The sequence below is a fragment of the Serinus canaria genome, chromosome 3, assembly GCF_022539315.1.
Source record: "Serinus canaria isolate serCan28SL12 chromosome 3, serCan2020, whole genome shotgun sequence".
Classification (NCBI taxonomy): Eukaryota; Metazoa; Chordata; class Aves; order Passeriformes; family Fringillidae; genus Serinus; species Serinus canaria.
The window spans coordinates 109,700,099-109,715,416 of NC_066316.1; the positions used below are offsets into that span (position 1 = coordinate 109,700,099).

The following is a 15,318-nucleotide window of genomic DNA, read 5'->3' on the forward strand; positions in this document are numbered from 1 at the left end:
CCGGCCTTGGACACTTCCAGGGAATCCAGGGGCAGCCACAACTTCTCTGGGCACCCTGTGCCAGGGCCTCCCCACCCTCACAGGGGGGATTTTTTTTCTTTATATATAGGAATATAAAGTTATCACAAAAAGCTTTTCCCTCTGACACATCCAGGGCTTGGAGCAGGGATGGGGACTTGGAGATGAAAGAGTATTTTAATTCCACTTACAAGAACTCATCTACTCTTGAGTTCCTATAAGGACACAGCACTGTTTGCACTGCAGGATATGTTACACACTTAGGTTCAGGTCTTCATGGAGATTGAATCACAGAATAATATGGGTTGGAAAGAACCTTACAGACCATCCAGTCCCACCCCCTGCCACGGGCAGGGACACTTTCCACAAGACCAGGTCCTCAGAGGACCTTCCACAGCCTGCAGCAGCTAAAAGCTGAAATCATAGCCTCCAAAATCTCCAGGTGACAGGGTCAAATAAAAATTTCAGCTGCAGCACAGGACACGGCTTGTACTTCCAGCAGATTGCTCCTGCCTCTCCAGCCACCTTTGGCAGTTTTTCCTTTGTCAACAGACCCTCTTCCAATTGCAAAGGGTGTACCGAGGTGGCCACCAGCACACGGGGGATGGGAGTCACCCACAGCCTACAGACAGTCCTGCGCTACAGGATAGGGAATGGACAAGATTTCTCTACCCTGGAGCTCCTCCTGGTGTTCTCTCACGGGAAATTCAGTATTGGTTCCCCAGCTGTAAAGGCAGGGAAAACACAAAATCATGGAATTATGGAAAGGGCAGGGACACCTTCCACTAGCCCAGGTTGCTCCAAGTCCCATCCAGCCTGGCCTTGGACACTTCAAGGGATTCAGGGGCCTCCCCCTGAAAAAAAATCTGGGAAAAAATTCTTCCCAGTATCCAATCTATCCCTGCCCTCTGGCAGTGAAAAGCCATTCCCCTTGTCCTGTCCCTCCATCCCTTGTCCCAAGTCCCTCTCCAGCTCTCTAGGAGGCCCTTTAGGCACTGGAAGGGGCTCTTAAGTCTCTCCAGACTGAACAATCCCAGCTCTCCCATCCCATCTCCAGAGAAGAGGATCTGTGTTTAACTTCCAGCAGTTTTGAGCCAGACCTTGCCTGAAGGTCCGAGGTTGCTCTGTACAGCACAATACACACACCCAGAGATCTTTAGACTGCAAAAATGCAAAATCCCCTCCAACCCTGCTGTCACAGCTGCGCTGCACGAGAGGAGCTCCAAAATCTGGCTTTTAGAGCTCACCCTGCAGCTGAAGTCCTTCCACAGCAGCACAAATCCCACATGTGTAAGTGCAGCTGTACCCCCACAAGTGGGAATTCTACATCCAAACACCAGTCACGGGGTGAACAATAGAGACATTTTTATAACCCAAATAAAGATTTATGGCACCCAGAAAGAAGGGAGCTGTGCAAGTGTCTGGAGATAGGCAGTGACAACAGCAAACCTTTTCAGGGGTTTCTCTGACACTCAAACTCATAAAGCCAAAAGAAAAAGAAACTAAAGAAAACCCCAAACCTTCAGCAGCTCTGGACCACAAGCAGCCAGAACTGGTCTGATTGTGTGTTCAGCTTTTCTTGAAAGTTTGCCATCCCCAGGACATGATCCCAGGCTAAAGGCAGGAGGAGATGAAATCCATCTATGCCAGGGACACATTTCCTGGGCAGCTCTGAGACCTTCCAGGTTCCTTCCCTGGGGGCAAAATGCCCCATCAGGGGTGTGAAATCTGGAAATTCAAGCTGCCCCATGGGCAGTGGATCAGATCCGACTGCACCTGGCCCTCCATTGCCAGGAATCAACCTCCACATGATGGGTGGGAAGGGCAGAACCAATAGGACAGGCTTTAGGCACCTCTCCCTGTGAGACAAGCAGATCTAGGGTATATAATAGGGGCAAAATGGAAAAACAAAGGGGGAAATAAAAGCTTCAGTAACAGTGGAGCTCTCATATTGCTTCATATCACCACTACTGAATGCTCTTTTCCTTAATCCAGGTATTTTTTTATTTAAAAGCTGGAACACCAAAGCTAAAAATAATACATTAAAAACACTGACAATTTGTTCCTAGGTTTTTCCTTTCGTCTCCTTGCAGAAACCTCTTCCCAAATACTCCACCCTGAATACTCCACCCTGATGTCAGCAAAACTTCCAGAGCTCGTGGCTCTTTTCTTTAGTGCCAGAAATGCACAGCAAGGAAGTGCACAGACTTGAGCTCCCAAAATCCAGCTCAGCCACATGAAGCATTCAAACACGAAGAATCTCCAGGCTGAGAGTCCATAAACAACTTGGGCTCCTCCACCCAGAGGCTCAGATTAAGAAGATAATGTCATCAGACACCATGATCTGGTTGTCATCCTGCATGTGGGCCAGGGCCACCTTCACCTCTGCGGCCGAGAAGGGCTCGGGGTTGTCGCGGTTGATGGATTCCATCACGCTCTTCAGGCCCACAGACTGGGCATGGGAGGCTTTGAACACCTCCAGGAGAGCAGCCTTGAATGCTTTCAACCTGGTCAGAGGAGAAGGAATCACCCTTGGAGAATACAGAAAAACCCTTCCACTTGTTCCCAGCCTAAGATGCCTCAGCCCTTCCCCATTCGAGCAGCAGCACTCAGGAGCAAAGCCAAAGCTGGAGCTGGGAGCATCACAGATGCACCTCCAGCATGGGACAGCAGCCTGGAGCCACTGGGGGAGGTGGACACACAGGGACAGCTCCCACTCACCTTGGCTCAGACAATTCCACCTTCTTCCCTTCACCAGCTCCTGAGGCTTCAGGTGTTTTCGGAGGGTGTGCCTGAACTGGAGCAGAAGGAAGAGTTACCTTCACCCTGAGCCTGGTGACCAAGCACCCAGAGAACAAAAGTACTAGGCTCAGGATGGGGGGTGATGCCAAACTGCCTCCCAATACTGTTATTTATGCTGTGGTTTAGAGGTGGATGGAAAAAAAAATAATCAGCAACAGAACCACAAAATGTTTTGGGTAAGAAGGGACTTTATATAGGAAGGGACTTTATAAAGATCATCCAGTTCTAACCCCTGTCATGGGCAAGGACACCTTCCACTATCCAAGGTTGCTCCAAGGCCCATCCCACCTGGCCTTGGACACTTCCATGGATTCAGGGGCAGCCACAGCTTCTCTGGGAACCTGTGCCAGGGCCTCACCACCCTCACAGCCAAGAATTCCTTCCTAATATCCCATCTAACCCTGTCCCATATGGATGTGTGGCTCTGAATGGCAGTGTACCACACCAGGAACCACAGGTGCCAACAGCATTGCTGTTCCCCAGACTGTGCAGACCCAGCAGCACCCTCAAGGAGCCAGGTGTCACCAAATCCAGGGACTCACCCTGTGGCATCTCCTCCTCAGCATCACTGAAGTCGTACGGGTCGTAGGAGCCTTCCTCGCCTTCTGTGCGCGCCTTCTTCCTTCTGGGAAGGAGAAGGAGGGGTCACCCAAGGGCTTGGGTTGGAAGGGACCTTAAGGATCATCCTGTTCCACCCTCTGCTATGGGCAGGGACACCTTCCTCTATCCCATGTTGCTCCAAGTCCTGTCCAACCTGGCCTTGGACACTTCAAGGGATCCAGGGGCAGCCACAGCTTCTCTGGGTAACCTGTGCCAGTGCTATCCAGCCAGCTCTTTGTCCATTAAATCATGGTGTCCCTCTACTACAAATAGGGTGGGACAAACCACCTGGCTGAGCAAAACGTGGAGTGGGCCCCAAGGCCCATGGCAACCTCAGAAGAGGCTGGTGCCCTTTGCACTGTGTCCCTCCCACTCCCTTGCTGTGGCTCCTACCTCCTTGTCTTGCGCTCCTCCTTGTCCTGCGACTCCTGATCTTCCTCTTTCTCAGTCTCCGAGTCATCCTCCACTGGCTTCCTGCGCTTTTTCTCCTTTTCCAGCACCTGTGTGGCAAAGGCAGGATGGACTCAGACCTCATTTTCACTCAAGCTGCTTTTAGGGACCAACCCCAATCACCCAAAATCCCAAAGCGGTGGCCTGATCCCACACTGTGTCCAGGGAAGTTCACACCAGCATGCACCAAGCCCAACCTTTTCCAATCTCACGATCCCCTGGGAACAGAGGGACACTTTTCCCCCACCTTTTTGAAGTAGGCGAACTGCACCAGCTCCAGAGCTGCCTCAGCATCCTGCATATCCACAGTCTTGTTCATCCTGGCCTTGGCGTGGGCTGTGGAGAGGCGGATCAGGGTCTCCAGGGTCCGGGCTGTGATGGGGGAGGTCTGGGGGGACAGAGAGAGGTGTCTGTGTGACCCTCACAAGGCCAAGGTGGAAAACACTCACGAGAAGAGAGGGCTGTGCCTCAGTTTCCCTCCTCCTGGCCCAAGAAGGAGCTGATCCCAGGGCTCACCCTGGCCACATCTGAGTTCATCTCGCTCTGGCTGCGCAGGCGGGAATACTCCTCCGCAATGTAGCTCGCCGCCTCCTCGGTCAGCACGGGCTTGATCATCTTTGCTACATGGATGTACTTCCTCATGAACTCCATGCTGACAACCTTCTCCCTGCAGGAATGCACGTATATCCACATTAGCCACAGTGGGGATGGGCTTCCCATCCATTTATACCCCCTCCAGGGGTATCCAGGTGTGTAGGGAATTCAGCTCCAGTTGTTGCCCACCTGCCTGGCACAAGAGATCAAGCAAGGCTCCCTTAGCATCCTACCCATGGATCAGCTGGAGTATCGCTGGCACTGTCTGGATACTAAGGCCAAACCCATGAACCCACAGTGCTGGACACCCTCAGGGAGCTCCAGAGGATGAAGGACTCACTTGCGGCGGTTGGGCCCGTGCAGGAGGTCATCGTGTTTTTCATAGACCTGCAGCTCCTGCTCCTCCTCCTGAATGAAGTCAGGGTCATCTGTAGCCAGCATCTCCACAGCACTGCCCAGGGGCATGGCTGGAAAGGGGAATGTACAGAGAATAGGATTTTACTCTCTGAAGCAAGAGCTGCCACCAAGGGGCTCATCCCTTGGCTGAGGAGGGATGGGACTCACCATCCCCATCCTGCTCATTGGGGTTGCGGTAGCGGTGCATCCGCAGGACGTGGTCTGAGATCTCCTTGTCCTGCTCAGGGTCCATCTGGTCCAGCACGATGAAGAGCAGGTCAAAACGGGAGAGCAGGGAGTCCTGCAGGCCAATGTTCTCCATGGGGGTCTTGTACTGGTCATACTGGGGAAGGACAGCGTGAGGGGTTACAGGAGAGCCCCACTGGCCAGTCCCGGCTGCCAGGGAGGTTGGGAGGACCTCCTTGGGCCAGGCCTAAGAGGATGGATGGATGGATGGATGGATGGATGGATGGATGGATGGATGGATGGATGGATGGATGGATGGATGGATGGATGGATGGATGGATGGATGGATGGATGGATGGATGGATGGCTGGATGGATGGATGGATGGATGGATGGATGGATGGATGGATGGATGGATGGATGGCTGGATGGATGGCTGGATGGATGGATGGCTGGATGGCTGGATGTGGATCTGACTGGATGGCTGGATGGCTGGCTGGCTGGCTGGATGGATGGATGGATGGATGGATGGATGGATGGATGGATGGATGGATGGATGGATGGATGGATGGATGGATGGATGGATGGATGGATGGATGGATGGATACCACACCAAACCCAGCCTACTGCAGCAGTACAACCTCTTCTCCCCATCCTGCAAGGCTCGTATTTCCAAGGAAAACAAGTATTTTTTGTAATCCCTGATCAGACACAAAGACTGAGGCTCATCATCAGCATGAGGGTCCACTGGGCTGCCCCAACACTCAAAACATGGTGAGAAACCCCAGGAGCTCCTCTCTCCTCCAGCAAAGCCATGACCACAACAGACACCAGACCAACAAGGTCTTTGCTGTGCCACTCATCCAAGTCACTTGTTTAGGGGTATAGGAATGTGCTCACTGTTGATGGAGTGACAAAACTATCCTTTGTCCCCTCAAAAAGGAAAGAAGGCCAGAAGGTTTCTCCTCGATTAGCTGAAAAAGACACCTCATAGGACTTGGGGGACTTCACCTCAAACTTAAGGAAAGCTAATTGGACAGAAGCCAAAAAGTCCCACCTGGGCAATTTACTAGAAAAAGGAATGAACAAAGAAACTAATGGCTTTTGTGAGGTGTTTTTACCAGGAGCAAAGACCTCCTGCACCTGGCTCGGTTTTTCTCTGTTATTTTGCTTTTTATTAAACCTTTTTGTTTCCAACACTGCAACAGGAGCTGTTCTGCTGATTTTTATACCTCCAAGGGTAGCTGAGCTATCTTGGGTGTGTTATTATAGTCCTCCAAGAGCTTATTAGCCTGGCTCAAGGAGGCTGTTATAACATGGGGGATCTTTTGGAATTCACCTTCTCCAGGGAAGGGTAACAGCAGCACTCACCCGGCCATAGACGGGGTTGGCAGCAGCCAGGACGCTGCAGCGGGAGTTGAGGCGGGCCTGGATGCCGGCCTTGGCGATGGTGACCCGTCCCTGCTCCATCACCTCGTGGATGGCCGTGCGGTCGATGTCGGACATCTTGTCGAACTCGTCGATGCACACCACACCCCGGTCGGCCAACACCATGGCTCCCGCTTCCAGGCGCCGCTCCCCTGGGATGGGATGGGATGGGATGGGATGGGATGGGATGGGATGGGATGGGATGGGATGGGATGGGATGGGATGGGATGGGATGGGATGGGATGGGATGGGATGGGATGGGGGAAAAACAGGGTCAGCCAACCCACAGTGGCTCTACACATCCCTACCCTGCCATACCCATCACCCCTGGGATGAGGGTGAACCTCAAGGAGCTGCAGAATCCTTCTGGGTTGCTCTCTGACCCAACTCTACAGCAGAGAATGCTTAGGGAAAGGGTTAGGGTCAGGAATGTGTTCCCATGAGGAAGGCTGCTGCCAGCCTGTGGGGGTTTCAGTCGGTTTCTCTGGGTCTGGATTGAAGGCATTTGAGACAGTAATTTGTGTTCAGACTCAAGTGTTTAACATTTCTTATCAGTAAAACAGTCTCATTACTGTGAGTTGGGCAGCTTTTCATTAGAAGGCACAAAATGGCCAACAATCTCTTGTTACAAGGTCTTTTCATTAGAAGGCACAAAATGGCTAACTCTCTCTTGTTACAAGGTCTTTTAAGACTAAACTATCCAATTAAGAACTGACACCAACGATTATTTTCTCTTTTACCCCAAAGAGCCCACAATGGGGACTTTTCTGCCCAATTACAAAATGCCACCCAAACTCATGGAGAAGGAAGAAGAAGCATGAAGAAGAAACTCAGAACAACACCCTGTGCCCTCCATCTTGCTTCCATCCACAACATACTAAAAATCCCAAAACCTAAATTTCTCACCAAGTGACACACCTCTATAATCTATTTCACACTTTCGTGGATTCTAGTCTATCTTGAACTCTAGGAAACTTTCTCCATGAATGAGAGTCAAAGTCAGTGCTCCCCTGGGGGTAAGGGCACCCCAGAGCAGACAGAGAAATACTCCTGGTGCCCTGGGTTTCCACACTAGCCCTCAGATGTGGCACCAAGTGGAAGAAGAGTAAAGAAAACCACCACCTAAGAGAGGTGGAAAAAATATCCCAAAACACAGGATCCTATGATTCCAGAATGATCAGTAACATAAAGCTTCTGATGGAACAGGTCCTGCAAGTGTCACTGCAGAACTAACATCATAAAATCACTAAGGCTGGAAAAGGCCTCCCAGATCATTGAGATGAGCAGCCTTGGATGTCACAGAGTCCCTGCCAGGAGCTGACAGCCATCACCCCAGTGCTCCTCACCTGTCTCCTGGTCCGTGGTGACGGCAGCGGTGAGGCCGACGCCGGAGGAGCCCCGGCCGGTGGTGGGGATGGCCCGGGGTGCTGTGCTCAGCACGTACCTCAGCAGCTGGGACTTGGCCACAGAAGGGTCTCCTGGGATGGAGAATGGCATGTTTAGGAATAGCTCATCCCCTGGATAACAACTGCACCATCACCCTGTGTCTGGTTTGGGGGCGTTCAGAGCAGGGGCCGGTGGAAGGGAAAGGGGATAGAAGGGTTTTATTCAGACTTTATAAAATAATGTAGGCAGATGATCGTCCCACTTCTTCCATGTGAGGAAATAGGGAAGATGGAGATAAGAGACTTGAGGTGATGGGGATAGGACAAGAAGAGGGGGACAGTTCAGAATATAGGAAACTCCAATGGGACAGCAGAAACAACAACAAAAAAAATCTCCTTGACCATGGGTAAACACTGGGATAATGTCTCACAGAGGTCATGGAAACCCCTAGAACCATGGAATTGGTTTGGGTTGGAAAGGACATTAAGGGTCACTTCATTCCACCCTCTGCTGTAGGCAGGGACACCTTCCTCTACCCCATGTTGCTCCAAGTCCTGTCCAACCTGGCCTTGGACACTTCCAGGGATCTAGGGGCAGCCACAGCTTCTCTGGGTATCCTGTGCCAGGGCCTCCCCACCCTCAGAGCCAAGAATTCCATCCCAAATTCCCATCTATCCCTGCCCTCTGGCAGCGGGAAGCCATTCCCCCTTGTCCTGTCCTTCCAGCTCCTTGTCCCAAGTCCCTCTCCAGCTGTCCTGGATCACCTTTAGGCACTTGAAGGGGCTCCAAGATGTCCCTAGAGATTTCTCCAGGCTGAACCACCCCAGCTCTCCCAGCCTGGCTCCAGAGCAGGGGAGGTCCACTCCTTGCACTCTTCTCCAAGGTTTCCTCTGCACTCTTTCTAACAGGTCCACACTTTTCTTGTGCTCATGACTCCTCTTCTGGACACATCTCCTTCCCTGGACATGTTCAAAACCAACCGGACATGTCCCAAAGCAACCTGGCTTACCACTGACACCAGCTCAGCCCTGCACACATCCCTGGACCAGGAACCTCCCAGATGTCCTTCTAACTTCATCTACTCCACAAAACTAAATCCAGAACCTTCCCTCACCCCCAACACCACCAACCAAGGGTGCCTCTGCCCAGTCCTCTCAGACCTATCAGCAAGATGTTGATGTCTCCCCGGATGCGGCTCCCGTTGTCCAGGATCTTCTCCACCCCTCCCAGGAGCATGCAGAGAATGGCCTTCTTGATATACTCGTGCCCATGGATGCTGGGAGCCAGGGATCTGGCCAGCTGGTCAAAGATATCCTAGGCAGAAGAGGCAAAGTATGGCCTGTCACATGGGCTGGAGCAAGCAAGCAAGAACAAGCAATACTTCAAAACAGCATTTCAGCCCAATTTTCAGCTTATTCCTATCACAGAGCCACATGGATGAAAATTATTTGGAAAGGAGAAGGCTGTTGGATAAAGTTTTCTTCCACAGTGGGATTTATCTGAAGTCCAGAACCATCACTGTCACCCAAACAAACACTGGAAGCAGTGAGAGCAAGGCTTGCTACTCTCTGTGCTACAAAGGAAAGCTCTGAGCAGGAGAAGCTGGGGCAGAACCCCACTACCTCAGTCTGGGGTGAGAAAAGAGGTGTTTGTCCTGCAAAGCAAATTCCCCGGAAACCTGCTGGTAGGGTCAAAACACAGCAGAGCTGCCAGGAGGAAGGATGCTCTGCAAGCAGTTCAGAAGCAGCAAGAAAAATAACAGGGCCTGATCACAGTCTAAGCATAAAATTGAAAGAAAATTAGTTAGATAATCCAACAACCTGCTAAGAGGCTTGAAAAGCTACTTGCAACCCAACAAGAACCTCCTTAGCCACATGCCAAGCTGAAACTTCATGCCTGGAGACAAAACAGATACCTTGGAGCGGCTCTTGCTGAATCTCTTGATCTTGGCCACGTCTGAAGCAGAGTAGAGAGGCCGGAGGTCTTTGCTCATCTGCTTCACATGGCAAGCAATGAGGATGGTCCTGGAGAAGAGACACAGCTGTGGTCAGCTCTGCAAATCTCACAGAGACACAGCAGAAACTGCCACAGGCCCATCACTTGCTCTAGGAAGCCCTGGAAGGGGGTGGGAAGCTTTGACAGCTGTAGCACCCTTAATCTGACTGTGCTGGACCATCACTAGAGCATCTTTTAAAAGCATCCAAACTCTTCTGGGCACAGCTGGAAGTCACAGCTGCATATTGTGTCTACAGTCTACAGCTTCCTCATGAGGGGAAGTGGAGAAGTGGCACCAATTGGGTGCTGGTGACCAGTAACAGGACCCAAGGGAATGGCTGGAACTGGATCAGGTCAAGTCTGTTTAGGATATCAGGGAAAGGTTCTTCCACCAGAGGGTGGTCAGTCAATCACCAGGCTTCCCAAGGAATGGGCACAGCCCCAAGGCTGCCAGAGCTCAGAAGAGTTTGGACAATGCTCTCAGGGCTGTACATGGTGGCATTGCTGGGGTGTTCTATGCAGGGCCAGGAACTGGACTCAATGATCCTTACCAACTCAGCATATCTTGTAAATAGGATCAAAGTGCAAACCACTGCCAAGTGATTTAAGCCACTGTTTGACCCAACTCTCTGATGGGTCAAAGCCACCTGCCAGATCTCACCTTCCAGAGACTCAGCCAAACAGGGTGAGAGGGCTGAAGCCCCAGGAAGACCCACCTGAAAGTGCCTGAAGTGTAGCCCCCTTTCTTCCCTGGCAGGCAGCGGTAGGTGCCCACCACCTGGATGCGGTCCCCAGGCTTCACCTTGTCCACCAGGTCATCGTCCAGAACCACGTCCACCGAGCGTGGCAGCTGCCCTGCTGGGGCCTTCTCAGGCATCTCCTGGATGGTGATGGTCTGGTGGTCCTTGTAGACAGAGAGGCCAAACTCTGTCTCCAGCGGGTTGTTCTCTTCATCCTAAAGCAGGAACCCAAATGAAAAACTGAGCACAGTTTTTCAGGAGAGCAGGGAGGACACAGGGTGCATCACCCACCCTGCACAGGGCTGCTGGTAAGGGTTGTTCAGCAGGACCAGAGGCTGTGGCTCAGCAGCTCCATACTGAAGCTGGCACATTCTCCCAAGAGGAACCTGCTGCTGCTTCACCTCACCTTTGTAGGGTAGATGGAGCTGGATGGGAAAGCATCCAGGGAGGTCATGTCTGTGTACCGGCGCTCAATTGTTTTCTTGGTAGCTGGGCAATAATGGACACTCCGGACAACTTTGGGACGCACCAGAGAGCCTGGGGTTGGAAAAGAGAGGAGTTAGGGGCTGGGATGTCCCACCCCTCTGTCAGCAGACAGCCCCCAAAAAGACCCAAAAGGGTCTCCAACATTAAAATTATTTGGGTCACAACTCACTGTCAAACATGGGCAGGACTGGCTGATTTTAAAGACCATCCTAACACTCAAGACCTTCAGCCAAGCTCCCTGGCCCAGGTTGCCAGGATACAGAGTGGTTTGAATTGGAAGGAATACTAAAGATCATTCAGTTTCACTCCCTGCCATGGGCAGGGACACCTTCCACTATCTCAGGTTGCTTCAAGCCCCCTCCAAGCTGGCCTTGGACACTTCCAGGGATTCAGAGGCAGCCACAGCTTCTCTGGGCAACCTGTGCCAGGGCCTCCCTATCCTCACAGGGAAAAATTCCTCCCCAGTATCCCATCTAATCCTACACTCTGTCAGTGTAAAGCCATTGCCCCTTGTCCTGTCCCTCCAGATCCTTGTCCCAAGTCCCTCTCCACACCACTGCTCCTGGAGGGTTCCAGCTCCTCCACAGCAAACCCCTCTCCTCTCCACACTCGCAGCCCCTGCGTGTCCCCCAGTCTCACACTTGGTCACGATGCCCTCCACGCAGACGATGCAGCTGAGGAAACAGGCTGTCAGTGTCCGTGGGGACACGTGCTTGGAGCCAAAGCTGCCCTCCAGCCCGATGTAGAAGTCCTCATACTGCTTGGCGTAGGTGGCATCAACGGAGGCAACGAAATCCTTCAGGGCACGCTGGAAGGCAATCAGCTCCTCGAAGGCATTGCTCAGGAGCCTGCAGCACAGGGAGGTGACAAAGCAGGTGGGTCAACCCCTTCCTCATCAATGCTTTTTCCCACACCCCTGCTTGCTCCACAAGTTTATCAGGAGCAGGAGGTGAAAAAAAACTGAAGTCCATCATAGCTCTGCGTGAGGTGCACTGGCACCAACCAATTATTCTCCAGGAGGAGAATAATTCCAAGCCTATCTAGAAAGCCTCACATGACCCTGGCCACACTGGCAAGGCTGGTCCAAAATATTCCTGAGCATCCTCAAAAAGGCTGAGAGAAGTGGGGTTGCTCAGCCTGGTGAAGAGAAGACCTTAGAATCCCTTCCAGTGCCTAAAGGCACTCCAAGACAGCTGGACAGGAACTTGAGACAAGGGCATGGAAGGAGAGGACATGGGGGAATGGCTTCATGCCTCCAGAGGGAAGGGTTAGATGGGATATTGGGAAGTAATTGTTCCTTGGGAGGGTGGGGAGGCCCAGGCTTTCATCACAGGAGGTTTGGTGCTTTCTTGAGACAAATGATGGCTGGACCTCTGAAAGCCCTCTCAAGCCCAGTGCCCCAGGTGTCCTCAGGTGCCCCACACTCACCTGCTGGCTCTCTTCTCGTTCTTACGCCGCAGGTCGTTGATGTTGACGATGAGCCGATACTGGTTCTCACTGATCATGTCCCGGACCTTGCTCTGGTAAATCCCTTGGTCTTCCTGCAAGTGGGAGTGGCAGAAAGACACACAAAAAAGCAACTCGCTTTGCATGTCAGCCTGTGTGTGTGTGAAAAACCCCCCAGGGGCCCACACCTGCAGAGCTGGATCCCCTTTATCCCACCGGCTAAGCAGAAAGGGGCAACACAGTGACCAGGTGCTCCCTAAACCCCGGGAGGAATGGGAGGACACAGGGACCAGGTGCTCCCTAAACCCTGGGAGGAATGGAGGGACACAGGGACCAGGGGCTCCCTAAACCTTGGGAGGAATGGAGGGACACAGGGACCAGGGGCTCCCAACCCCCTAGAGTACATGACAGGGAGGATCAGGTAGCTCCCAACTCTCGGGGACATGGATTAGAGGGGACGGACGGACACAGGGACCAGGTGTTCCTAGACTTCGGGAGTAGACATGGGGAGGGGGCGCACAGGGATGAGACGCTCCCCAGTCCCCGAGGATACAGAGGGGAGGGGACATGGGGACACAGATCAGGTGTCCCCCAACCCCGGGTGGCATGCAGGGGACGCAGCACCCGCACCTCCCAGTTCGTCTCACCTCATCGTCCAGGAAATCGAGGTAATCGCGCTGCGCCTCCCGCAGCTCCGCGTCCTCCAGCCCGCCCGCCGGCGCCGCCATTCTGCCGGCCGCCCTGGGACGGATCCCGCCGCTGCTGCTGCCGCTGCTGCCGCTGCCGGGGAAGGCGGTGAGAGCCGAGGGAAGCCGGCTGGCCCCGCGATCAGATCACGCCCCACGATCAGATCAGGCCCCGCGATCAGAGCCCGCGATCCGCTCACGCCCCACGATCCACCCCCGCCGCGCTCCCGTTTCGCGCCAAACGCGGCTCCTTTCCCGCCACCGCGCGGGGAACCCACCCCTGGCACGCCCCTTAGCGCTGCTGATTGGTCGGCAGCTCCCAGAGCCAGCCAATGGGACGACGAAACAGTGACGGATATGACAGTTGTCCTATCAAAGCGCAGGGGTGGAGCAGGGGGCGGGGTCATATCGGGGTACGGGGGATCGGATTCGATCCCAGTTCCGGCTCTTGGGAGTCACCGAGGGACTGAAAATGCCGCTTTAGGGAAAAAAGGAATATTTTAAAAATCAAACACGAAAACAACAAAAACATCCAGATAGAATCCCAAACCAAGAAAACCCCCCAAAATAATTAAAAACTAATTAAAAACTAATTTAGGGTTTTGTTTTTTATATTGTATTTTGGGGAGCCCCGTTTCCGGGTGTTTTCGGGTGGGCGTTGCTTTTTCCTTTAACGTGGCCCCGATGTGATTCCAGCAGTTTGGGGGTGCCGCACAAAATCGACAGGTCCCGCGGTATTTGGGATGGAAAAGGCGATTTTGGATGTGTCTCGGAATCCCGGAATAAAGATTTGCGTTGGAAGGGACCTTAAAGCCCATCCCATTCCACCTCCCAAGGGACACCTCCCGCTCTAACCGGTTGCACCAAGCCCCTACCTGGCCTTGCACACTTCCAGGGACCCAGGGGCAGCCACAGCTTCTCTGGGAATTCTATTCCAGGGCCTCCCCACCCTCACAGGGAAGGATTTTTTCCCCAATATTCCACCTAACCCCACCCACTGGCAAGTTAAAAACCGGTCTCCCTTGTCCTGTCACTATCTGCTTGTGTAAAAAGTCCCTTTCCCTCTTTTTTCCAAGCCTCCTTTAAGCCTCCTAAGAGGAGGAAGAAATTCCTGTTGCAGGCAGGAATCAAAAGGTGCTGCTGCCTACAGGGAAACCTGCTGCTCCCCCTTAAAAAAACTATCACAGTATCCCTTAAAAATATTTATCTAAACTCTCTTTAAAAATAGAAAAAGAATAAAAAAGCATGACAAAACTATTTTGATCAGCACAGCATACCATGGCCGTGTCCCCTGGATATTGTAGCTCACAGCAGTTTTTCCAGAGTAATCCTGGGAATAATTATTCACTCCGGGGTCTGCTGGGCTGTGCAAACCCTGAGGCACAGAATTCCCACTGCCTGATCTCTCCAGAGGGAGCAGCTGCAATTGGTGTTTTGGAAGAGGAGCAGGAAACAGCCTTTGCCCCGTTTCCCATTTTCTGCTTGTGCTCCTGGATCAGATCCCTCCCTGGAAATGCCAGGCAACTCTGTGGCTTGGGATACATACAGCCCAAGTCCTGGATATGTGTCCTGCTCCTGAGAGATTTTTTTCATATTGCTCTGTGTCAAAGTGAAAGTTCAGAGTTTCAATTTTAGGCCTTTTAGCCCTCTTCTGGAATAATTTGATGCAGTTTGGCAGGTTGGCATAAATAAAGGATTTTATGCTTTATTGCTGTTTTCTTACTTTTTTTCTTTTCTTCTTTCCCTTTTCCTTTTCATTTCTTTTCTTTTTCCTTTCCATTTCTCTTCTTTTTTTCCCTTTAATCTTCCAGGTTGCCCTGCTTGCTCCAGAGACGTTCCCTGCAGCTGGAATAGCTTCCCTGCTTCTGCACACTCAGCAGGACCCATTTCCCTCCAGCTGCTCCTCAAATCCACCCCTTCCCTCTGATTTGTTGGCCATTTCTTGTTTTCATGAGTGGAGAAAGTGCAAAGAATGAACAGAGAAAACCTTTGGTGTGCACCTAGCACTTCTATTTCTATTTCTATTTCTATTTCTATTTCTATTTCTATTTCTATTTCTATTTCTATTTCTATTTCTATTTCTATTTCTATTTCTATTTCTATATT

The 15,318-nt window shown here is 52.1% G+C and overlaps 1 protein-coding gene across 1 annotated transcript; it reads right to left on the reverse strand.

Annotated features, from left to right (window-relative positions):
• Positions 1-1,996: 1,996 nt before the first annotated feature.
• On the reverse strand, positions 1,997-13,449 carry MCM3 (minichromosome maintenance complex component 3). The gene is made up of 17 exons (XM_018922464.2): positions 13,174-13,449; positions 12,509-12,621; positions 11,720-11,928; positions 11,001-11,131; positions 10,571-10,809; positions 9,775-9,883; positions 9,020-9,173; positions 7,820-7,951; positions 6,417-6,625; positions 5,029-5,203; positions 4,805-4,931; positions 4,387-4,537; positions 4,118-4,258; positions 3,814-3,920; positions 3,363-3,445; positions 2,740-2,815; positions 1,997-2,525 (listed from the first exon to the last, which is right to left on the reverse strand). The coding sequence occupies exons 1-17, from the start codon at positions 13,252-13,254 to the stop codon at positions 2,327-2,329; spliced, it is 2,436 nt and encodes an 811-aa protein (XP_018778009.2). The 5' UTR covers positions 13,255-13,449; the 3' UTR covers positions 1,997-2,326.
• Positions 13,450-15,318: the final 1,869 nt, after the last annotated feature.